Source organism: Vanacampus margaritifer, chromosome 9, assembly GCF_051991255.1.
Source record: "Vanacampus margaritifer isolate UIUO_Vmar chromosome 9, RoL_Vmar_1.0, whole genome shotgun sequence".
Lineage (NCBI taxonomy): Eukaryota > Metazoa > Chordata > Actinopteri > Syngnathiformes > Syngnathidae > Vanacampus > Vanacampus margaritifer.
The window spans coordinates 22990451-23016518 of record NC_135440.1 but is presented as its reverse complement, the minus strand read 5'-3'; the positions used below and the strand labels follow the sequence as shown (position 1 = coordinate 23016518).

The 26068-nt window shown below is 41.8% G+C and overlaps 2 protein-coding genes and 1 long non-coding RNA gene across 5 annotated transcripts in view; 2 read left to right on the top strand and 1 right to left on the bottom strand.

Moving 5' to 3' along the window:
* Positions 1-26068, top strand: part of fhl3a (four and a half LIM domains 3a) — a 394693-nt gene that overhangs the window by 294674 nt on the left and 73951 nt on the right. For all 3 annotated transcript variants that reach the window (XM_077575921.1, XM_077575922.1, XM_077575923.1), the window contains one exon: positions 4758-4890. In XM_077575921.1, coding sequence (XP_077432047.1) covers positions 4758-4890 — 133 coding nt within the window. The remainder of the gene's footprint in view (positions 1-4757; positions 4891-26068) is intronic.
* On the bottom strand, positions 6928-15890 carry LOC144057913 (uncharacterized). Its single transcript, XR_013295342.1, has 3 exons — positions 15687-15890; positions 9648-9816; positions 6928-7491 (listed from the first exon to the last, which is right to left on the bottom strand). It is a non-coding gene; the product is annotated as an uncharacterized LOC144057913 (long non-coding RNA).
* Positions 17751-20435, top strand: pou3f1 (POU class 3 homeobox 1). Its single transcript, XM_077575781.1, has one exon. The coding sequence runs from the start codon at positions 17816-17818 to the stop codon at positions 18971-18973; it is 1158 nt and encodes a 385-aa protein (XP_077431907.1). The 5' UTR covers positions 17751-17815; the 3' UTR covers positions 18974-20435.

The window sequence follows — 26068 nt, the reverse complement described above, 5'->3', positions numbered from 1 at the left end:
ATAAATAAATACAATTTTAAAAAACAGTAACATGTATATAGAAAATAGGTTAAATTATATTATTTATATTTAATTTAGTTTAATTTTTGTTTTGATCCTATTTTATTTTTAAAAAATTAACCAAATAGTTAATGAGAACTGAATGGGGGAAAAAATCAATAAATACACTTTAATGAACCAACTTCATTGAAAAAAAAGAAAATATTACAAGACTCTCTTAATATATTACGCTCTCCATGTTGACAACAAACACACACAAAGCAAACTGAAGTTCATTCTCTTTTTTTTCTCATTTATTTACAATTTAAAACACTTAAAAAAAAATCCTCAACATACGTCAGCAAACAGTGACGACATGGATTTCAAAGGAGCACTATTTTTACTTACAAGTTAATGAGGAGGACAGGCATGAACACGGGGGGGAGGGATGGAGGATGATGATTTTGGATGTGGTTCATACGGTTACACACGCGCACCGACACGCGCGCACACGCAGAGTTCTGCCTAAGCTGTGAAGGCAAACACACTCTGACCTACACAGAGTAAACACTTATTTAGAGGTGTCAGACGCCGTGTGTAATATCCTCTGGCACAGTAGCTGAATGTGTGTGTGTGTGTGTGTGTGTGTGCGCGCGTGTGTGTTAGCTGAGCCGTGCACTGTCCGTCTCAGCTGGCTGACGGTGATCAAATGTAGCAGACAGTGAGGACTCGAGCGCACTTTCTGCCTCAGAGACATTGGCCAAAGGAGGGGGTGGGGGGGGGGGGGGGGCTGGGCCCTGCGACTGCCTCCGGCCACCATTATCTCCTCACTGCGTGACTGTGTGTCCGCGCGAGTGTGACAAACTAGTGTTTACTCACAAATGTGTGTGCGTGTGTGCGTGTGCTCGTGTGTCAGTTCAATCGTCAATATGCTCACGCTCATACAAGTGAGAGACGCATACATAAGTTGGCGGCGGGGGGGGGGGGGGGGCAAAAGTCACGTCAGTGCAGCGCCTGGAAGAGGCCTGTGAGTCATAGCCGGCCATGAACAACTTTAGGGACAGCTCGGCGAGAGAAGCGGGGTACGCATTGGACTGGTGGGGTAATTACGCTTGCTCGCCTGTAGACAGACACAAAAAGGAAGAAGTTGAACTTCTACATTTAATTGGCCACTTTTTCCTATATTTGTTTTTCTTTTGTGTTGGTTTAAATACACTCACAAGATAAAACATTCGGGACACCTTGGTATAAGAAGCGGGATCCACCCTGTACCCAAAGAAGTAATTTTTTACTCATATTGGCACCTAATGACAATTTTGAGTCTGTAGTGAACTTCACATGCTGCCAAATGTTTTTTTGGGATCTGGGAGGAAGCTGGAGTCACAAAAAAGTACATCGATTCAAACCCAGAACCTATTGACTGCGTGGCAAAAGTGGCAACCACTGCACTGTGCAAAAAAAAAAAAATCCCATAGGAAATCATGTAAATGCTATTAATCCATTCCCAAGCTCCAAAAACAAAAACACAATTTTTAAAAATTTCTATTAATTTTTTTCATTTACAGTATTTAAACAATAAAAAATACATTTTTTGTTGTGGTGTGATGTCATCTGTGGATGATAAATGCTATGTTAATGCTTGCTTTAGGTCAGTGCCGCGTTTGTGTATTTTACATTGTCGTTTACATATTGTTAGACCACTAAGGGGTCCTCGCGTGCGTCGTTTAACGTCAGGCACGTTGTTGAACAGCTAAAGAGGGGTCCACGTGCCAGCATTTACAGAAGTAGTCACCGTAGTTACAACGGCGCGATAATCTCCTTCCTAATTCCGCTGTGGTTTGTTGCATTGTCGTGGAGCACCTCCGAGAGTATTCACGATCTGAACTACCGCAACGTGAGCATTCGTTCATTGCTTGGCTTCGCTCGGCTTCCCGTTTTCAAGGTACGTTCGGCTTAGCTTGCTCCGAAAATTAGTTCAAACACCGAGGCATTTTTTAACTCCGATTTTTGGGGTTAAAGTACGATTTGTACGAGTTCCGATACACGCATAGTCCATCATAAAAATAAAAAAAATAAAAAAGCTATTGATAAGAGAAATTAACAGTTGACACTGCGCAGCATGAATCTAAATTAGAAAAAAATTTACAAAGTGACAACAGACTGAATATTTTTAACCCTGTAGCGTGTGTGTTTGCCCGCACTTTATCTGCCCCATCCTCATTTTGTGCTCCCCCCTCCCCTCCCCCAACTCCCCCTTCCCCTCCCCTCCCGCACACATTGCGCCTTTTAATGGTAAATCAACAAAGGGCTCACATGAAAGAAAGGCTAGCTCTCCATTTTTTTTTTTTTTTTTTTTTTTTTTTTAGCGGGCGAATTATTCATCAGCGCCAGGCGCGCGTTGGCACTGCGGGCGAAAATCCTGCAGCGGCGGGCGCTCCCATTTTAATTGCCAGAAAATGACTGTAAATGATACAGAGAGAGGGCCGAGGAGGGGAGAAATGTGAGGTATAAAGAACAAGGAAAGGAAGGGCGACCCCCCCCCCCCCCCCAATACCACCACCCAAAAAAAAAATAAAGATTAAAAAAGTGGCAATCACAAGTGAAGTGCCTCTCCACCCCGAGCAGCCCCCCAAAAAGACAGATAGTGGCGGGAGGGCGAGGGGGGGAGTGCCATCAAAAAAAAAAAAAAAAAAAGTGGTGGGATTAGGTCTGAGAGACAGTTTACTACGCTCTTTTTGTGCGGCCAACCTGCAGGATTAGAGATAACAAATGTTAGCCGAGGACGGGCACCTGCTGTGAGCCGGAGAGGGTGGAGGAGGAGGAGCAGGAGGAAGAGGAGGAGGAGGAAGAGGAGCGAGCCCGCTAAAACAGCAGCGTAAGGGAGTAGTGGGGTGGCGGGGACAAAGAAGAAGAAGGAGATGCTGAAGTAGAAATCTTGTTTTGTGAGATTGCTGGACTTCACAGCCAAGTGGCTAATCTGACTAGCACGCTAAAGTGCAACTTTTTAATGTTATCTGGAAATGGACTTGATCAAATATATAAAGTTGATCTGAATGTCAACTGTAAAAGAATCCGTCTTTGGAAAAGAAAGTTTCGTTCTTACAGTCAATGTCATAAAAACAACATGACTGAGAAGTCATTATTTTCGTGTCATCCGCAGTCAGAGGGGTTCATGAAAAAAAAAAAACTGTCCCGGGTCTACTCTCGCTTAAATCAGCTGGGATATGCTCAAACTCTCACCGCAGCCCGTTTAGGCCTCAAGCAATTTGGGGCTTAAGTGGTGGCTGAGAGACCTCTGCAAGTACAGACTACTCAAATACATGCATCTAGCAGTGTCCTTTTTTTTTTTTTTTTTTTAACTTTTTGATTTTTCTTCCTTTTTAATTTGGACTGCTGCCCGTCTCAGCAGCAAATAGTCATACGCTCAATTAGTCCCCTGCTGCCAATTAAGGGATGACTGCAATATTTACAAAAAGTTTGAAGTTAAAAATAGCATTTTTAGCATAACTAGATCCCGTCCTGTTTATCTCCTCTTTCAGTTTTAACCGCTGCCCGTTTAGGCCTCAAGCAATTTGGGGCTTAAGCGTCTGAGAGACCTCTGCAAGTACAGACTACTCAAATACATGCATTTAGCAGTGTCCTTTTTTTTTTTTTTTTTTACTTTTTGATTTTTCTCTGTCCTGCTTACTTCCTTTTTAATTTGGACTGCTGCCCGTCTCAGCAGCAAATAGTCATACGCTCAATTAGTCCCCTGCTGCCAATTAAGGGATGACTGCAATATTTACAAAAAAGTTTGAAGTTAAAAATAGCATTTTTAGCATAACTAGATCCCGTCCTGTTTATCTCCTCTTTCAGTTTTAACCGCAGCCCGTTTAGGCCTCAAGCAATTTGGGGCTTAAGTGTCTGAGAGACCTCTGCAAGTACAGACTACTCAAATATTTACACCTATCAGTGTCTTTTTTTTATATATATATTTTTTTTACTTTTTTCTTTTTCTTTTGCCCTGTTTACTTCCCTTTTTTTTGGGGGGGGGGCTGCTGCCCGTCTCAGCAGCAAACAGTCATACCCTCAATTATTTCCCTGCTGCCAATGACGGGATGACTGCAATATTTACAACACGTTTTAAGTTCAAAATAACATTTTTAACATAACTATATCCCGTCCCGTTTATCTCGTCTTTCAGTTTTAACCGCAGCCCGTTTCAGCCTCAATCAATTTGAGCTTAAGTGTAACCCATCTCAGCAGCAAACTCAATTATTTGTGGGCCTTCCCTGATTGTTGCCAAGTTTGAGACGATGACAATGTTTTAAGCAGGTTTGCTTATTTGTTAGTTAAACAAACTTGAACCAAACTTGTCTCCGGTCATGTTTCAAGATTTACAGCAGCCTGTTTTGCAACCCAAAATAGTTTGTTGCCAAGTAGATGATGCAGAAATATTTACAACACAATTAGCTGACAGTCCTATAACTATGCTAGTTCTCCTGGTTCGATTGTTATTAGTTAAAAAATAGTCTCACACGTTTTCATTGATTGTACTGTTTGCATCGCCTTTAAATTCCTATAGCAGCCCTTCTAGGCAGCAAACAATATGGGACTTAATTTGTTTAACATCCTCTCGTCTCTGCCATGTATTGCAATCAATGTTTGCCTTCATTGATTCTTATTCAACAACTACCCCCCCCCCCTTGCCCCCCCCCCCCCAAAAAAAATTAATAAATGAATTTATCATGCCCGTCACTCAGGCTAATGTGTTCTTCTCCCCTTTTTGACCTCAACAGGAGGGCATGGAGACCTCGCCGCCTGCTCGGGCTCAGGAAGCACTCAGACTGGTCAGTCCTCAACGAAAAGCCCGTCTGGAGCCACCGCGCGGATGACCCACACGCACACACACACATGGACGACCGACCCAAGGTGAGCTGCACTGTGTTGCGCAAGGTGAGGTGAGTGTGTGTGTGTGTGTGTGTGTGTAGGGGGCACTTGGACAAAAAGGGCTTAACCTCAGCCTTGTTTCCCGCACTTCAGACCTGACAGCTTTCACCTCCCCATTAGCATTCGGTCCCGAGTTTGACCTTTTATTTCGGGAATTTACAGCCTGAGAGCTTGCCGTGAATGACGGGAAACGTCTCTATGAGAAAAGTCGTAAGAGCATATGCACGCTAAACACGCTAAACATGCTAAACACGCTAAACACGCTAAACACGCCTCCTCCGTATGTTGCCCGTTTCCGTTTCATCACTCATGTTTTGAGGGGGGTGATTTTTATTATTTTTTTTATCTAAAAAACAAAAGCCAGCGGATAACCGCAGGGACTGCTAAACGAAGCATAAAGACCCCGAGTGACCGAGGGGAATTATTTGGCTCCATTAAGCAGGCATTAACATGAATTACTATCTAATTAAAATTAAACAGCTCATTAATAACTTTGCGGCGGGGTCCTTAGCGTGGAAGTCCTCTGGAGTGAGTTTGCGTGTGTGCGAGTGTGTCTTGTGTTATGTTGTGTGGCGGGCCGAGAGAGCAATCAAGTGGGATAAAAGCCAGCAGCTGCTCCATGGGAGGGTCTGAGGGTCTTTGGAGAAGGCAAACGCTCACCTGGGCAGCCAACGACAGACGTTGCTAGGCTAACTTCTTACACCACAAAGTTTTCTAATGAAAACGTACAAAAGACCAAAGTGTATAGTTAGACAACAGTGGAACGTTTTAAAAAAATTAAATGCTTCTTGTTATATTTATGCCCTGTACCAACAATCACAGCAGCCCGTTTAGGCGGCAAACAATTTGGGGCTTAATTAGTTTAGGGTGGGCAACCTCGGTTGCTGCCACCTAGAGGCTATTTCAGTCTTTACAAGTAACATTGCTTTGCTTTTGTTTTATTTTAGTTTAAAGTGGTCTCTTCCAAATGTTTGTCATAATTCTACAACAGCCCGTTTAGGCAGCAAAACATTTAGGTTGTATTTAATTGGTTTAGCCTCTTCTCGTTACTGCCAAGCAGAGATTACTACAAGTGTTGCTAATTTTTCACAATAGCCAAATCTATCTCTGGTTCTATTTATTTTCAATGCAGCCTGTTTAGGCGGCAAACAATTTAGGGCTGAATTGGTTGGCTAACTTCCCTGTTCAACAGTCCTCTAAATCTCACTGTCAAATAGAGACTACGACAAGCAGCTTTATTTAAGTTAATCAACAAATGTTTCTCTTGTCCCGTTTTCTTCCTGTTTCAATCAGCAGCCTGTCTAAGCAGCAAATAGTTTGGGGCTTGATTAGTTGGTGGGTCCTCTCCTGTTTGCTGCCAAGTGGCGACTTCTACAATATTAATGGCAGGCTTGTATTTGTTGTAGTTCAGTAAATATTTCTCTTGGTCTGTTTTCTTCCTATTTCAATTGCAACAGCAGCCCGTCTATGCAGCAAATTAAGTGGGACTTGGGCCTCAATATTTATAAATAGCATAGGGTTGTTTTTCTTGTTTTGTTTTTTGTTTGTTTTGTGAGTGAGTTTGTTTAGTAGTCCATTGCCAAACTTTTCCCTGTTTACATTATGTTTCAATTTCTACAGCAGCCCATTTAGGCAATACACTCATGTTTGGGCATATTCAGCGGAAGTCTTTGTAGTGTTGACGAGTAACGACAACTGCAATTTTGTTAGCGTTAAAAAAAATAGATATATATTTCTCTTGTCCTGTTTGCATCCTGTTTTCAGTTGCAACAACAGAATGTCTAGGCTCAATTAGTCGGGGGGTCTCCGCTGGTCACAAGTGTTGTATTGTTTTGTTTTCTAATCCAGAATAGTCCCGTGCCATACATATAGATTTTCCTGTTTATTTTCACTTTCTACAGCAACCTGTTTAGTCAGCTACTAAATATGAAATCAAATTAGATGGGAGGCCTCTCCTGGTCACTGCCAGGAGTGGAATACTGCAATCTTATTTGAGTTATCTTTAATTTTTTTTTCTTTTTGAGAATAATCCTTGTCTCTTGTTCTGTCTACTTCCTGTTTCAATTTCTATAACAGCCCATCTAGGTAGTTGAATGGAAATCAGTTTTTAATTTTTTTATTTTAGTAGTTGCCAAGTGGAGACTATTTTAATACTTACCAGTAGCTTTGTGTTTTGTTTGTATTCTTTAGAGTAAAGTAGTCCCTTAGCACGCTTTTCTCTTGTCCTTTTTACTTCCCATTTCAATTTATCTGGACTTGGGGAATTTTTTTTATTTATTTTAATTTAAAAAAAAAAAAAAAAACTTTCAAAAAATATTTTAAAAATGTAACTGCTTGGCGACTCGCCTACAGAGAATAGAGTGCTAAGTAACTACTGTATATTTGCACCATGAGAAGACACCATCCAAACGCATGCATACTGCTCTCACACATCGGAAAAGGAAATGGTTGAATATGTTTGCGCTGGAGCTGCGGGCGCGGTGCCAGCACGCATATTTTGACAAGATCCGTGATGGGCGCCGACTCATTCCCGCTGTGTCCTGTCGGGCTTTTAAACTTCTCAGTGGATCAGCCTGGCAGGATCTGTCAGCGGGAGAGAGTGAGAGAGAGAGAAACGGACACCGGGTTACATCAGTGGAGCGAGTAAGTTGGATGGAGATGACAAAAAAAAAAAACAGTTTTATCTAAAGGCCAATGTGTACATGCCAGACAACACGCAAAGACCTCGCCAAACGGGACCAAACCCGTTTAAGTACTACACTTCATTTGCCTGAGTTAGGTATTGTAATTAGGTGGTGAGGCCTCCCCAAGTAGAGAATATTGCAATATCTAAGACTTTTCAAAAAAAAAAAATTCAAAATAACAACAACGGTTCGAAAAGTGTTATTAATAATAATGTACCAAATTTATTTGGCACTTTCCTTTTGTTTTCGCACACCCCTTTCATACAGCAGCCCAACTATGCAGCACACAATTTGGGTCTTATTTAGTAGCTGCTGTGCAAATGTTTTTCTTTTTCTATTTTATTTAGAATAGTCGCACTGAAAATTTTCCCTAGAGCAATTTAGCCCCTGTTTCAATTTCTACCTCAGCCTGTTTAGGCAGCACAGAATTATCTCGTGGTAACTGCCACGTATGGAATAGTCTTATACTTATATGTTTTTTGTTTGTTTGTTTGTTTTTTTGCTAAGAATGTTCCTACAGAAAACTTTTCCCTTCTCCAGTTTACATTTCCGTTTCAATTCCTACTGCAGCCCGTCTAGGCAGCACAAAATCTACGGCTTAATTAGTTGGTCTAGTCCTGGTCACTGCCAAATACAGATTTTTTAAAATATGAATTCTACCTTTTCTCTTAGTCTGTCTATGTTCCCTTTCAATTCCTATGGCAGACCGTCTAGGCAGACTATAGTTTGGAGCCCAATTATTTGGGATGGGCTTCGCTGGTCACTAACAAGTTCAGTTCCGTCTAGGCAGCACAAAATCTACGGCTTAATTAGTTGGTCTAGTCCTGGTCACTGCCAAATACAGATTTTTTAAAATATGAATTCTACCTTTTCTCTTGGTCTGTCTATGTTTTCCTATGGCAGACCGTCTAGGCAGACTATAGTTTGGAGCCCAATTCTTCTTCGCTGGTCACTAACAAGATCACACTATTGCAATACTTATGAGTGTTAGTTCTTTTTTTTTTTTTTTCTCAGAACAGCACCTTTGCAAACTTTCCTGCCCTGTCTACATTCCCATTCAATTTATACAGCAGCCTGTTTAGTCTGCAAACAATTTGGGACACGCTGGAGGCCCTGTCCTAGTCACTGTCAAGTAGCGACTAATTCAACATTTAGTTGAATGCATTTGTTATTTTTTTTAGTTCAAAATAGTCCCATGCCAAACGCATCTGTTGTCTTGCTGTTTTGGAGTTCATCCAGCAGCCCGTTTAGGCAGTAAACAAATTCGGCCTTAACTAGCTCTTGGGGTCTCCACTGATCACTGCTCTGTGCAGACTTACATCGTAACATGTATTTTGTTCAGAATAGGGCGGCTGTGCCGAACTTTTCAGCAATTTCTTCCTGGTACAGCAGCCTCTCTAGGCAGCCGTTTGGGCAGTCATTAGTTGTAGGGGAGCTCTGCTGGTTGCAAGCAAGTACAAACTGCCCCAATATTTCCGAGTTTTGTTGTTTTTTTTTAGGTTCGGAATGGCAACACACAAAACTTTTTTCTTGTCCTGTTTACTTCTCTTGGTATTCTCGTCTAGAGCATCCCATCTAGGCAGTTGATTGGAAATCTGTTTTCTACAGTACTACACACAAACTAACTAACCAATAAGTACCCCTCGCCTCTAGTGTTTTAGCGAGTAAATAAAGCCAGCGAATGAACAAGAAAGAGGGATGAGTGTTAAGTTAGGCCTCACGTACACACGCACACACACACACACAAAAACACACACACACACACACACACACACACACAAAAACACAAATTTGTCTTCCCACTTCCTTGGCCAGGAGCTGTTTACCTCTCTATCAGTGCTGTTCTCTATAAGTAGAGAGCCAATCCATATTCACCGGCCTGAAATTCTTCTTCTTATCTTTGCCCGACCCTTAAAAAAAAAAAAACTCTGCATGTACCCCTCTGTGTGCGCGCACGCACACACACACACACACATACATACATACATAAACATGTCTTTATGGAGGCAAGAGGCGAGCACGTCGGGCCAGGAGGGGGTCGGGGATAAGAATCACCTTGAATTCAAAGTAGAGGATTTCGCCGCCTCGGCACAGTGAGGATGGACATGCAGGCCGCGTCGCAGGTGGACCGAGGGAGGCTCCAGGGGGGCGCGAGTGTGCTCGGAGGGGACGCAGTGCCTGGATTTAGAGAGTGTGGAGGGATGCTTTGTAGAAATTTGGTGGCCTGCATCATCGGGAAGAAGAAGGATTTTGTAGGAATGATAATGTACTGTGATTCTGGGAAGAGCATTCAATATAAGTCAAATTTCAAAAGTTTAGTAGTTTTCAATTAAAATTAAAAAAACACTCAAATTTAATAGAAAAGAGAGAGAAAATGTCAAATGTTTTCTTTTTAAATTATACTTTTGTGGAGTTTATTCTTGAATTTGTAGTCATGTTTCAGGTTAACCTCATATTTCCTCGTGGATTGTTTGTAGGTTTGGGGGGGTTTATTTACTCATAGGAAAAGCCTACTAGAACATCTAAGCTTTATTTGGGGTTAATCTGAGACTTTAAATGCTGGCAAGTGTATATGTCCTCCCATTTAACATGAGTTTGAATAGAATTGATTAATTCTGAACACATCCACATAATCAGTTATGAGGGTGTGTACACTTGCGCAACCACATTATCTCGGCTGTTTGTTTTTATGTTCTCTATTGATTTTTTTGTCAATTGAGCTGTGAAGGTTATAGGTCACATGAATAGTATAAAACGTTTTGAAATGATTTATCTTATCACCAAAAAAATGGCATTTTAACAGGGGTGTGTAGATTTTTACATCCACTTTTCGTTGGTAGATGCTGCTGTTTTGATTAGCAAAAGAGTTTTCATGGGCTCCGCATTTAACTCTTTGCTGTACATGTGCTTATAGGTTGGAGGAAGATTGTTTACAACATGCACACAGAGTTCACACACTGATGCACTTCTTGTAGGTGCTTCTGTTTTGGTTAGCAACAGTTTCAACTTCAACTAATTTCTGTAGTATAGGATTTAACTTTCTTGATGATTTCTTATCGGCGTGTGTTGCATTAAATATGACGATAAATACAAGTATGAATGTCAAAATGTTAGCCTTAAATGTAGTTGTGGCCCATTTGGAGGTGACGGAGGTGCTTAACTCATTCACTGCCATTGACGGCTATAGACGTCAAAAATTCATTTGAACTATTTCTATCAGTTTAAAAAAAAAAAAAAAAAACACTTTTGTTAACAGGAGTATGAAAACCTAGGGAAAAAAATATTTTACATTTAGACCAGATATAAAATTTGTGATTAATCGTGCGTTAACTATTGAAGTCATGTGATTAATTACAATTAATTAGTTTAGTTTTAGTTTTAATTGAATTTTTTTTTTTTTTTCAGGAGTTTTAATTGAATTAATCGCATTACTTCAATAGTTAACGCATGATAAAACACAAATTTTATATCTGTTATAAATGTACAATAAAAACTTTTTTCTAGGTTTTCATACCCTTATTAACTTAAGTGGAAAAAATGTTAAACTAATAGAAATAGTGAAAATGATTTTTTTTTTTATGTCTAAAGCCGTCAATGGCAGTGAATGAGTTAATTGGATTAGCCCGATTCCCAACATGCTGCCTTACATCATGTGGACTTGGGTGGGTGGCAGCGTTGAGAAGGGGAGTCGCAGACACAAGCATTCAGAGTGGAAGTCGGTGAGGGCGCCTCAAAGAGTGCTCGAGCATGGGGCTGGTTGATTTGGGGGTGGGGGGGGGGGGGGGGGGGGGGGTAGTCGTCACGGGTGCCTGTTCCTATGCGAGTCGGCCGCCTCCTTGTTTGGAACTTCAAGTTGGGAACTCTTGACGACTAATTGCGAGCCGATGCCTGGCATGAATATTCATGCTGGTGTGTTCAGACCCCGTCTAATTAGTGGAGAGTTAGAGGAAGAAACTCGCACCTTGCATACCCTGCACGAGGGAAGCGCACACCCCCGACAACCACCCACCATGCTCCCCCCTTCTTCCACCATGCAGCTCTCGAGGGAATGCTGGCAGAGTAGCCGGAGTTCATTAGTCAAAAAAAAAAGAGGAAAGAAAAGTTACCTGAAAAGCACATATTTGGTCTTCAAAAAAATGGACGTGCAAACAGACTTTTTTTTTTTTTTTTTTGCATATTTGGGGGCCTATTATGCATGTCTATCAAAGAACAGGCACTCACAAATTATCTATTGGAGAATTTTAAAACGTAAACATGGAAAGGAAACGTCCCCTGTGGGATTGAGTGGTTTGGGAGGGGGTGGAAAATTCACGTTAAATATCTAATGAGACCCTTTCAACAAAAGTGTTACTTTGGGCTTACCTGTGGAAAGTAGTTTATTTTATTTTTTTTAAATTGTTCACTTCCAACTAAATGTTTGCCTATTTTTTGTCCTTCAGACAAAAGATTAAATGAACCATAAAAGTGTTTATTATTATTATTATTATTATTATTATTATTATTATTATTATTATCATTATTATTTGGGAATTACAAACACTTTTTATTGCCATTTTTATGAAGCTAATAATTTCAAACACTACTCAGGGATGTGATTTTTCCGCTAATTCACGGAATTCCGCTTTTTTTACCTCCCCCCCAAAAAAAAAAAAATCCGATTTTTTTTTTTTTTTTAGTAGTTCATTGTGTATGCACATGACTCCGACAGATAACATCTTCTGCTATAACAAAGACATTTGTGGTATGCTCTAATATGAGTTACTTTTCATTTGGTCATGATACAATTATTTGTTCATGAAATTTGAACTCTTCAACATTATTTATGTGTTAACTTAGTAATCACATTAGTTAGATATGATGATATTCTCAGTGATATTTTTTAAAAGCAAAGGCAGTCCAATGTTTTTGAATGTGACTGATTTTGAGTTGACTAAAACTGCCATTTTATATGGGATAGTTCAATATACATTGAAAATTTATGCTGTTGTTTTGTCTATTTCTTTGTCATGTGAGTGCATTGAAAGTACTTAAAAACACGGAAGACCCATGAGCTACGGGGGGCTACGTCCCCCTTGTCCCCCCACCAGCGGCCCCCAGACCCCCGGCTAAATTTTCAGATAATTTCACTTTGGTCAAATCACATCCCTGACTACTAAATCCTAACTTGTGTGTTATTTTGAATGTTCCAACTGTGAACAGTGGTGCCTTAACCGTTTAATTCATAGTTAAAACAGCACAAAAGAAGCAGAAAAAGAAGAATGAAATGAATTAAACAGTTTGTGCATCATGATTTCATGCTTGTGTGCCTTGGCCACCGGGGGGCACTGCAATACAGACATTTATAAGAAATAAAGAAGAGTTTCACAGCTAAGTTACTCAGTAAGCCCCAATTAAAAAAATTTTAAAAGGAAAATAACACAATTTGGTAAAAAGAAGAAAAAAAGGGGGGGTTGTTTTACACAAAACGACTTAGAAAGTTAGGTCAAATTGATTGATTTCTATTTTACGCAACCCTTTTATGAGTGAGTCTTTTTTTTCAGAGGATAAAGAATATATGCCTGTGGGTATTGTTGCATTGCCTGTTAACGTGTCGCTTGTAGACATTTGTGTTGAAATTTCTGTTGCTTAAAGGTTAAATTATCGCAACACTGATGCGAGCTTTGCTTGCTTGTCTATTTGAATTTTGCATTGTGAGTTAGCATTAAGCTAGCAGACTTTCTTAAGGTACATGGTCAACGTGTAATTCTCTTTCTTTTGAGTTTAAACTTGCACTGGGAATGCCAATAAAACAGCTTCAAGCAAGCACTTGGCAATTGTTTACCATCTTTTCTGCTTGTTGCGAAGTTCACTGACACCGTAAAAATTGTGAGTCAAATCTTCACAATTCAAGAGAAAAATTTTGGCCCAGTTGACGGGTGCATCTCGAAAAACTCGTAGTTGGAGTTTCGAGGACTGGTCAGTGAATTCAATTCCATTTCCCTCCCTTTTGTTTTGCTCACATCCTGCATGTTGACCTGATGTCAAGTCATGTCATGCAAGAAACTATAAATTGACACTAAGGAGAATTTGGCCCAACAAAGAAGAGCTTCATATTGTTGGGGGGGGGGTCGAGTCGTCTTTCCCCAAGACCCCACCCCCCTCCTGACCCTCTCTACTTCTCCTTTTCGTCATCCCCCAGATTCATCCTCATCCACGCCGCACACGGCCTGTCATTCACTTCTGTGGGCTCCCTTTCACGACGCGCACCATGGAGACGTGCTTGGCCACGGCAAAAATGCACCGGGTGGACGGGGGTTGAGGGTGCGAGGGCACGATTCCTCCACAAAAACGCCCCCCACCTCCTCACCTCGCGCCCCCCCCCTCTGCTGAGCATCTGGATGTGGCTTTTCCTTCCATACACAAGAGTGACTCTGTGCGGGTGTGCTTTTTATAGACATGGCCCACAAGGGGGGGGGGGGGGGGGGGCAATGGCCCCCAGAAAAAACTAAAGGGACGGAAAATTGATTAATAAAATAATTAAATAATCCACAAAATCTGCAAAAGTCGCATAATGTCAAGTCAAACAGGAGTTTATATAAAATGACTAATTTAAAGAGAAAGTGCACAAAAATAACTCATCTGTCGGATATGCACAACACTGTGAAACAACCTGACATTGTCAATCGTTGTGATTTCAAAATTGTTTTTTTATCTAACCTGTTAAACGGGCTGATGAGTCCGCAGTTTAAAATATAAAAGAAAAAAAAACTTTTTGGTAAGAATTTGATAAGAAATTGGCATAGACATGACGCACAAGAATGGGGATGAATAACCCACAGAAAGGGACAAAATATTCTATCAATCAATCAATCTGACTAGTCCTAAAACACAGTCACAAAAAATAAATGGGTAATTAAAAATGGTTTTAGAAATTGATTTTACCCAACAGTGTTTAACAAAAAAAATGCAGTGCGCTACAATTCCATGCAAATGACATAATGTACTGTCAAGGATGGGGCCATAAATCACGCCTTTCGCCAGACCATAAACTCCACTTACAAGCTCATGCAAATGGCATGCAAGAGCTTTCATCATTGTACTCTTTACAGATAAATTCAATTGAATATTTTAAAAAAGTGGTGCATTTGTAAAATATATATATATATATATATATATATTTAATTGTTGCTCATTGTAGTTTTTTTATTGGTTTCACATCAAACCCTAACCCCTAACCCTAAACCTAACCGTATATCTATATAAACCTAACCCTAACCCCCCTAACCCTAACCCTATGAAGTGAAACTATACAGAAGAAAATGCACGCTAAGAGCAACTCTACTCTACTAAGCGATCGCTCCGGACATGAACACAAATAAGCACAACACTGCGGAGTGACTGCAGAGTAGAGATAAAAGACAAAGTGCACACGGTCACAAAAATTATATTTAAGTTCAAAATTAATTAAACGTCCTAAGAATGTGTGACATTATCAAAATATTTTTTTAACAACTTTAAAATAATTGTAACTCATTGAGCAAATGGTATGAAAATGCTCTCACACATGGATGGCCATAAATCACGCCGTTCGCTAGATAATGATGATCAGCACTGTCAGCAATTATTTTTTTTGCATAAGCTCGAACTAATTCTTTATTTTTCAAATTCTTATGACATGACATATTGAAGCGACAAAGTGCATGCAAATGTCATAAATTGACCGTCAAGTATGAGCACATTCAAGGACGGGTGGTCATAAATCACGTCCTTCGCCAGATTATGTTGACGTGCGCTTGTCGACCACAAACTCCACTACAAGATAAGACAACAATTTAAATAGTCTGTTAGTCACGTCCGTACAAAAAAATTCTAACTAATTCTCGTGGTTTTGAAAATTGTTTTGAGCTGACATATTGACGCCGCAAATCGTAACCTTAAGCGCATGCAAATGTCATAAATTGACCTGCAAGCATGTGTACAGCCAAGAAGGACGGGGGTGGCCATAAACCACGCCTTTCGCCAGATGATGACGAGCACCTGTGACCATACCCCCCCCCCCCCCCCATACCCCTTTTCTAGCAAGCGTGGACACACTAGCCGAGCACTCAGCCTTACCTTTTAAAATCCCCCAAAAAATGAAGCGTGAGCCCCAACACGTCTGTAAGTAAACACACAACAAGGTTGACGGACGAGTAAAGAAGAAGAAAAGAAAAAGACTTAAACGGCAGGCAGCAGTTTAGACGTCCGGAAGGAGGAGCTCCGCGAGGAAGGGAACATGCGGCCGATTGCCGACTTTTAAGGCGAATGCAACGCCAGAGATGTAAGATTTGTTTAAAGCCCCGCATTTCCATTTAAGAACGTGATTGTGTTTGCAAAAGATCCCTTTCAATCTTTGCACCCCCCCAACCCCACCACCGCCACCACCAGCCCCTCACTCACTCTCTCACTCACTCTCTCTCCATGTGTGTGTGTGTGTGTGTGTGCGTGTGTGTGTGTGTGTGTGTGTGTGTGTGTGTGTGCGTGTGCGTGTGCGTGTGTGTGTGTGTGTGTGTGTGTGTGTGTGTGTGTGTGTGTGTGTGTGTGTGTGTGTACCCCTCAGCGTCTTCGAGCCTGCTTTGCAATTCATAGAATTGGTAATTTGCTATTGGGACAAAACGTGAAGGGAAAAATAATCAGATCAAGCAGGAGAAGGAGAGGAGAGATGCGTGTGTGTGTGTGTGCATGTGTGCGTGCGCACGTGTGTACCTTTCCGCGTGTTTGTTAGATAGCTGTGTGTGCGCGCGCGCATTGTAGGGAAAGACAGCTGTGTGTGTGTTTGTGCGTGTATCGACTCAAGATGCAATGACTCACACAACATGCTTAAAATATAATACATATAGAAATCAGCATCATAAAATGGCGCGCTTGAATTTTTGCGCTAATGCGTGTTGACTGTAAACAGACGTCGAGATGACATAACACACTAAACGTGAGCAAGATATTAGAAATGGAGGCCTCGGGTGCTCATTTCCAGAATCAGAAAATTAAGAACAGCCAAGTGATGCAGTGCAGTATCACCCCCCCCCCCCAAAAAAAAACCCCACAAAAACAACAATGCTCTACGTTGTTAATGTGTCACTGAAAAGTTGGCATTATTATCTTTATATTGTGCAGGTGTGCCTAATGATATGTCTAAGCATTTGTGTCATTTTTGTAAAATATGTTTTCCTAATTAGAAATGTAATTAATACATTTGTTCAGGAAAAACTACATTGTAAGTGTATTTTCCCTTATGTGCTTTGCTTAATTGAGCAAACATGAGAGGGTGAAAATACATACTATATATTTTAATATTTCAAATATTGTTGTTTATTAGTGAGAGCTTTCAACGTGTGATGGATGGACGGACAGTGTGCAGTACACTTACAATAGGACAAATGCGCACATGCTGTAAAAATATGTGCCAAATTATCATCATCGTGTCATTGAAATCAACCTAAGACAACAATTGTGCATCAATGAGGTAAGATGCATGTCATCTTATTGTACGTGAATAATAAATCATCAAATCTACTGAATCAGAAAAAAAATGAACGCAATAATGAAAGCTTGCACATCTGAAAGTGAAAAATGTGGGAGAAATGTGTTCCCCTCTGCTCCATGTTGTCGTTCTAAGAAGCCTTCCGCGGGGCTCATAATCTCGTTTTATGTTAATAAAATCAAACGAAAGGATTCATCTCGACTCTTGCGCGTGAGACAATCAAGGCTTGTCACACAATTGCTGAATGGGATGCGGTTACAGGGAGGAATGTGCACAATCACGTCGAGAAAAAAAAAAAGGGTAAAGTGGCATTATAATCAACTCACCAAGGTGCATGTAATGTTATTCGAGTGTATATAAAGCATCAATGGTGTTCCCTGTGCTGTTATTATTATTAAAATTAATGTAGTACAAAAAAAAAGTGGGTCCCCACACGTTTGGACTTTTAAGGTGAAGTAACGCACACGCCAATGATAGAAGGGGGGGGGGGGGTGGAGTCCGCGCGCGCGCGCGAGCAAGTCCCCCCTCCTCTCCTCCTCCGCCGCGCGCACGCGCGCCTATCGAGCGCGTCCCCGCGGGCCTCCGTCGGAGCCGAGCCAATGCTCGCCTCTCGGAGGCGTGTCCTCTCGCCGGCCCAAGACCTCCCAGAGCATCCGCCGACGCCGTCCGGGGCTCTAAAGCCCGCAGACCTCCTCGGCGGCCGTCACTTCTCCGAGTCGGAGCCATGGCGACAACAGCTCAGTACATCCCGCGGAATAACTCCTTGCCGTCCAACCCGCTCATGCACCCGGACTCGGACCGCATGCACCAGGGGACCACCTACCGGGAGGTGCAGAAAATGATGCACCACGAGTACCTGCAGGGGCTGGCGGCCACCAACACGGGACACCCGATGAGCCTGACGCACCACCAGTGGCTGCCCACGTCCAACAGCGACTGGAGCAGCGGCACGCACCTCGGCCAGCAGGAGCACAAGGCGAGCCGCGAGGACCTGGCGGCCGGCTTCCATCACAGATCGCACCTGGTGCACCAGCAGACGCAGGGCGCCCACCACGGCGCCTGGGCTCCGGCCAGCGCGCACCACCTGTCCCCGCTGTCGCCCGCGTCGAGCGGCGGCGGCGGCGGCGGAGTCGGCGGAGGCGGCGGCCAAGCTCTGGTCTACTCGCAGCCGGGATACACGAACCTGAACGCCATGCTGGGCAGCCCGCAGCCGGGCGCCCTGCACCACGGCATGCGCGAGCCGCTCCACGACGACGCGGCGGCGGCGGGCGTGCACGACGGCCACATGGAGTCCCCGCAGCAGGCGTTCGGCCACCACCAGGACCACTCGGACGAGGACGCGCCCAGCTCCGACGACCTGGAGCAGTTCGCCAAGCAGTTCAAGCAGCGGCGGATCAAGCTGGGCTTCACGCAGGCGGACGTGGGCCTGGCCCTGGGGACCCTGTACGGCAACGTCTTCTCGCAGACCACCATCTGCCGCTTCGAGGCGCTGCAGCTGAGCTTCAAGAACATGTGCAAGCTGAAGCCGCTGCTGAACAAGTGGCTGGAGGAGACCGACTCCAACACGGGCAGCCCCACCAACCTGGACAAGATCGCCGCGCAGGGCCGCAAGCGCAAGAAGCGGACCTCCATCGAGGTGGGCGTCAAGGGGGCGCTGGAGAACCACTTCCTCAAGTGCCCCAAGCCGTCGGCGCACGAGATCACCACTTTAGCCGGCACGCTGCAGCTGGAGAAGGAGGTGGTGCGCGTTTGGTTTTGCAACCGGAGACAGAAGGAGAAGCGCATGACGCCCGTGGGGGTCCCGCACCCCAACATGGAGGACGTATATTCCCAAGCGGAGACCCCCCCGCTGCACCGCTCGCTACACAGCCCCGTGCAATGACTGACTTGACAGCCCAGAACACCGCCGCCACCCCCCCACCCCCCAACAACCCGCTTTGCGAACCCCCCTACCCGCCACCGGGCTCCTTTGTAGACACATAAAAGGGACTTCGTGGAGTTTACACTATTTAAATTTCCTCGACGAGACTTTCGGGGAGGGGGTGGGACGTTGTGTGCAGTTTTTTTTTTTTTTTTTTTTTTACTTAGCATTGGGAATAAATGTTGGGGAAAAAACACATCTAATGACAAATATTCCATTTAAAGCGAGACAAAGATTTATTTACCAAAATTATAACGGAGGAGATGTAAGGAGAATCATCATCTCCTCCCCCTTTTTTTGGACCGTGAACGCACCACACGCCTGCAAAAACAAACAAAACAAACACTGGAGATGAAAAGTTAGCACTGAATGAACTTTTTTTTTTTTTGCTCATTATTATTATTTGTCGTCTTTTTTTTTAAATTTAATTTCCAAACCATAACCCGAGTGTGTACTTTTTGGGGGTGCTTCTAAAATTGGTGACGGGAGCTCATCAGGGTCAAAATTTGGGAAGAAAATGATGGCAAATTAACGACTATTCCAAAAGCAACAGGACTAACATGATCTGATTGCACGCCTTAATAATTTTTTTTTTACCTCACGTCGCAATTCGTACACGCAGACACTAAAAACAACATTTTTCTCGTTTATTGTGGATTTTACCTCGATTTTTGTCTTGATTTGTTTGCATGGAGCACTTACTTTTTGTTGTTAATGCAACATTTCCACACATATTGGCCCCCCACATCACCATGCAAAGTTGGAGCAACTCAGGTAACTTTCAGTACCCCCCCAACCCAGCCCCGTGTCAAAACAACACTTTCTCCGACACTTAAAAAGGCCGTGAATGCATCGCGGTCAAGGGATTCTTTATTTTTGTTCTACTTTTCAACTCGTATTTATTTGACGTCTTTGTGTGTCATGAAGCAGTCCAAAAAAAGGAGAAAAAAAGACAAGCAGTGCTATTCACCAGACATTTGAGGGATTTTTTTTTCCAAGAAAACGTGACAGTTATTAAAAAACGAAAAAAAAAAAGTTTAAAAAAAAAGGTGATTTTAGAGAAAATGTGTAAATATGTCCAATATGTAAAACTTGTATTTGTTCTGGAATCTGTTTTTGTTTGTTTCTTTTCCTGGCAGTTTTGTACACTTACTAATAATATCCCAGAAGATATTTTAATATGATTTTTGATTTATTGATGACTCATTTATAAATATATATTTATTATTTCTTCGAGGTGTTTTGTTTGTTTAGCTCTGTTGTTGTTTTCTTTTTTATATATTTGTTGCAGTGGATGATTTTACTTTCTTTCTTAATTGGTTGTACGTTGATTGCTCTCCAAATGTAGACTGCAAAGTCACATTTCTATTTATGTTATAGTAATATTTTATTACTTACATAAAACGTATATACAAGAAAAGTACTCTGCTGTTGTCGCTGTGTGTTCTTTTGTTTGGGTTGCACCACTAGGCCGCATTTAAACCACACCGTTGAGTCCAATATTTCATAAATAATGTCTTGTTATGATTATTATTGTTTGACGTCAGGCATCCCGTATTCATTTGTGCAATACTTATAATCGAATTTTTATGTTTTTGATTGATGATAATCATCGTATTGAGTTGTGCAATTAGGCGCTTTTTAATCGTGCATTAAAAAAAAATCACATTGTAAGCATGTAAAATGATGATGATGTTTTCTAATATGTGTAAATGTGTCAGTCAAGAAGACAAGACAGGAAAATCTGAATCGAGATTTATTTTTTCTATAAAATCACTTTTTTTTAAAGGCCTTAAAATTGAAGTAAATCTCGACCTTTCAGTGCTATATCATTTGCTCTTAAATGCCCAAATGATTCATTTTAATCGTTGATAATAAAAAAAAAAAATCGTCTTAAACGCTCTGCGACTTTCGTAAATGTGGATTTGAATTTATTTTGTATAAACGACTTCAAAATAAACTGTAAGTAGCGTGTAGTTCAAATGCTACATTTCTGACGAAATAAATCGACTATAGTCAAATATTACACAAAACTCTCCCTGGCAAATTCCACTTTTTTTTCCTAGGTTCTTTTGGTTGCATATAAAACAAAAGCATATTAAATAATGCAAAATGCGTGTTGTATTCCTGGTTCTAGACGAATCTTAAGACACCCATGCGTTGGAAGTAAATTATTATGGGAGAAAATAAAATGTATTTCTTCAAGATGTTTGCGTTGTTAGACGCGACTCGCGACGCCAGCGAACGGCTTTTTAAGCATTTTATTAATCATGTGAAAAGCGGACTCTATCCCGTTTTCTTTGTTGTTTCCGTTCGTAAATATGGAACAAAAATAGCGGAATAAATTTCTTTCTTACTCAGTTAGTGATTGAAGATCGTTAAAAAGTAAGGAAGGGGAGCAAAAAAAAGAGAGAGAGAGAGAGAAAATAGTGTGTTTGCAGAAACTGAAGTGGTCCAAACTCCAGCAGGCCAACGTCACGAGTGAACCACAGGCGACCCCAGCTGGTACAAGTGTGGTACTGCATGCTTACAGCTGCACAGTCCGTTTGGATGAAAAGCTGAACATGTTCATGTGCTTGTGGTACAAAATGACAGAAAAGTCCGCTTTAAAAGTTTTGTGAACCTTATTTGAATGTGCACTCACGTGACACTTTATTAAATACACCTAAACAATTGAATGACCAAGAGCAGCATCAAAACAAACCTAAATGTTTTACCGAAAGTACGTTTAATGGTTTTGTTTTGATGTCAATTTATACAGTGTAGTTACCGATACTGATACCAAGCAAGTACAAAAACAAATAAACAAAAACTATGACATATCATTTTGAAGAAAGACCTATAGTATATAATCCCAGCATAGCATTTTCCTTAAATAGCATAAAATTAAAAGTTTCTAGTTTATGATCGTAAAACGGGCAATAGGCTTCCATTTTGATAAGGATACCTTGAAATAAAGGCCTGGTATCAGCCTGATGCCGATATATGGCATTGGGAATCGCCTATCATGTATAATATAATATAATGTGCATGATTACACACACACACACACACATTGGGAAAAAAACGTTTTACTACATTTTTATTGTGTATTGTTTAATAACTATTCTAATATCGTTTGTTTTGCATGGATACAAATTTAATATCTAATTCGATTTTTAATGGTTTCCTAATGACGGCAAAAATATTCAACACTGCTCTCTTAGTTTACTTCGATATTTCATACGCTGGGAACAAAATAATGGTGTTTGCTTAATTTGAGCTGTAGAGTCAAATCCAAAATATCACATGTCTTTCTTTTTCTATCTTACTTTACTAAAATGTTCTCAAAATTTATACATACGTTGGCGCAACTTTTCATCTGATAGATAGATAGAGCGAGCAAAAAAAAGGGTTTTGACCAACCCCCATCTAACACACACACACACACACACACCCTCCCTCGAGTCTTGTCAGTGGAGCCGCTCGTGAGCGCCACCCTTTGGCCAAGAGAAGCATCGTCATCGCACGCGTGCAGGCAGAGGAGATGATGTGGATTAGTGATGATTAGCAGGGATTATGACTGGTTAATGGTGGGAAAATACATCAGGAACCATTGGCTGTGCAGAAGGGGGAGGGGGGGGGGGTGAATTTCACTCACACTGGCGGATTTGCATTGATCCACAGCAAATGAACGCGGCTTAGCAGCATCCAGCTATCCGCCGACAGATAAATAACATTAAGCGTATTACGCGCCATTGCCTCCTATTAATGACACTACAATGCCGGCAATTATGGAAATATGGAGAATAATGGCGAGCGCCGCTACCTGCTTGGGTTTCCCGGGATTCTAAATCACCCACGTGTCTAAATTGTGTTTTTATGTATTCATATTTTGTCAAAAGCATGCTGTTTGAGCTTCATGCTTCATAATTTAAAAAAAATGGTGATTACATTTATTTATGTCATCTTTTGGGCAGAGCAGTTACACAGTCTTGTCAACAAAAAAAAAAAATCAATTTGTTCTGATTTTGAAACCATTTAAGGAAAATCAGAATATACATTCCCCAAATCAAACGGTCGTAATGTGATGATATAATAATGCACCGTTCAAAGTCAGATCAGTGAATGGCTCGATCAATCATTGCTAGCGGCCTCTCAAAACACAGCTTCCACATTCTCTCTCTCTTATCCTCACTTGTTTCCTCTCTTTGTGGCAACCAACTTCTTTCCTTGACAATTGCACCATGTTTTTGTGGTTCATTCCCAAACGACTACGCCTCGAAAGCCAATACGAGTCACAGTATTTTCCGTCGCTGCGTGTCAGGAGTCGCCTGGTGGGCAACTGTATCGATGTGTGGCGGCCCTAAAATTTCTCAAAGGCTCGAAATCTTCTCAGATGTTGTTTCATGATCGTCTCTGACGCTTTGGAATACGGTACGTATATTTCACAGTCAGAAAAGACTCCAAATTTGATAACAATTTTGACGAAAATGCTTTCTACAGGTTTGTTAGGGATCTAAATAAGTCTGATGCATCCGCAAGCACAACAGATCTGAGCTTTGAGATACTGTTTAGGTGCTGTTGTTTTGGTTAGCAACAAGGGTCGAATTCATCAAGGAGACTGGTTAGGTGCTGCTGTTTTAGGTAGCAGTATAGTGTTCAATTGAGGCCACTATTTGAGGAAACATTCCATCCATGTTCTTATGCACTAGGGTGAGCTCGAGCCCATCCCGAGGGAGTTTGGTGCACTCAGTAGTCGACTTGTGACTGTTGTGATGGTATGTCGGACATGTGTTTTTTTTTTTTATTTTATTTTGTAATCCCATCATACTATGTTGAGCAAAAAAACTAAAGTGGTTAGACGACTATGTGCAATATGAATTCACATGTATAACAGACCGTATGGTGTTCCACAGGGTTCAATTCTGGGGCCTCTGCTGTTTTCATTGGTAAGAAAACAGTTGTGGTTGTCAGAATCCTCACTGCATGATTTGCAAGTTGAGCAATTCTAGTCATTCAACTAGCTAATTTGCAAAACCAAAGGAACATTGACTGTTGTGATGGTACGGTGTGAATTTTTTTCTTTTCACATTTTACTTTTCAATAAAGAAGGGTTCGGTGAATGCACATAGGAAAACGGTGGGGTTCAGTCCCTCCAACAACGTGTAATTAGAGTGAACCAGAAAACCACTCTTAATACCACACTTTGACACTCAAGCATGTTTTTAGAATGTGGGAGGAAGCAAACGCCACACAGGAAGACCTGAGCTGGAATTCAAACCCGTAACCTCAGAACTGTGAGACAAACATGCTAACCACAATCGTGAACGTATTTTTTGCTAGACAGATCTCGATTGGAACGTATTTTTTGCTAGACAGATCTCGATTGATTGCGTGGGTCACATCTGGAACACGACTGATGTGATCTTAACTGAAAAGAGGTGGTGGTGGTGGTGGGGGGGGGAGAGAATCCCTCCATCGTCTCCTCCCTTAGTTCTCCTTTTTACCGTTTATGTAATAAATACTCAAGTCCCACAACGAGAAGGTAAGGTGGGCATCACCAAAAAAATAAAAAAAAGTCGAATAATGCCGTTTTTTCATCAAAAATTCCCTCTCTTCCCCTACCTCAAGGTTTCCTCCTCGGAGCCACTTGAAAAGGTGGGCAACAATGTGGCCACACGGAGAAACACCTCGTTACCATATGAAACGCTCCGGCGGTGAACCGGAGGAGACGGGGAGAATGGAGAACCCGAGCGCTCTTGTGTTATTTATGATAGCGGGCCTTGTAGCCATGTGGGCCTGCCCCGCCCTTCTCTCTCCTTCATGTGCTCGGGCCTCCTGTAAGAGCGCGAGGGGAGGTGTGGGGGGGGTACACACAAGTGCATCTTCACAAAAATGCCCCCCCCGCCCCACCCCTCCCCGGGTTTGAAGAAGAGAGACGCTCCCGTCTGCCTCTTCCACGCCTTTGAGGGACATTTTATACCGCCTCAGGTGTCTGTCAAGAGTGACTAACAGTTATATCTCGCCGTCTTGCCTCCCGGCAGCTGCACACACTTTAACTTTTTACGGGGCATTCGAGTGCGGCGGATTCGTCGCAGTTCGGGCCTGCTAAAGAAGAAGAACGCCGACCACCTTTCAGATCGTATTGCATTGCCCATAGATGTATTCGTTCAATCGTGCAGGGGAGACTCAAAGATGTGACGATGGTGGGGGGGGGGGGGGGGGGGTGATCATATACGGACGTAAACAAAACACAAAACAACAAAACAAAACAACGAGTTCATTGGTGGCAAGTTCAAATACAGTGGACAAACCAATCCAATCAATAGTGAACATTTGTGAATAATTCACACCTAACATAATTGCATATGGAGGGGAAAGTATGCACTTAACTCTTTGACTGCCAGACGTTTTCAGAAAAGGGATGCCGTGGGTGCCAGCCGATTTAAGCATTTTTGACTGATCTTTCAAGGTCCATAGAAAATTATGTGTTTGGACTATGGAAACACACATACTACCAAATGAAAGATTGGACTCTCATCTTTCATCAGAAAAAAAAAGTTTGTTTCTACCTTATTCCGTTTTTCAGTAATCAACAATAGAAAATGATTAGTTTCACCTCTGTTTTGAAAAAAAACGTCTTTTAACGTCTTTGGCACTCCTCCATAGGATTTTACTAAACGTTATTTAACGTTTTTGGCAGTCAAAGAGTTAATAACACTTTTTTTCTTTCTTTTTTCCCCCCAGCCATTTTCACAGATTTTGACAGGCCCACGAGAATATTGTGTTCGATTGCTATAAAAACACGGAACCCCAAAAGAAAGATTAAGAGTCTCTTTCTTTCACTATCTGCTCCTTTTTGTGACGTTAGCTGCCACCGTTTAGCGCTTGTAAATCACAATTTTGCTCTCAATTCAAGACAAATGAAAAAAAATTGGATGAGGGATGGTTCATGTGCTGTAAAACTCCTCAGTCGGGTCACATGTAACAAATCTAGATGCTACTATGACCCCGAAATATTATTTTGTCACCAGTGAAATTTGACAACTCTTCCTAAAATGACCCAAAAATACT

Excerpts from the sequence above, each read along its gene's own strand:
- pou3f1 (XM_077575781.1), top strand. The coding sequence starts at position 17,816 with ATGGCGACAACAGCTCAGTACATCCCGCGGAATAACTCCTTGCCGTCC.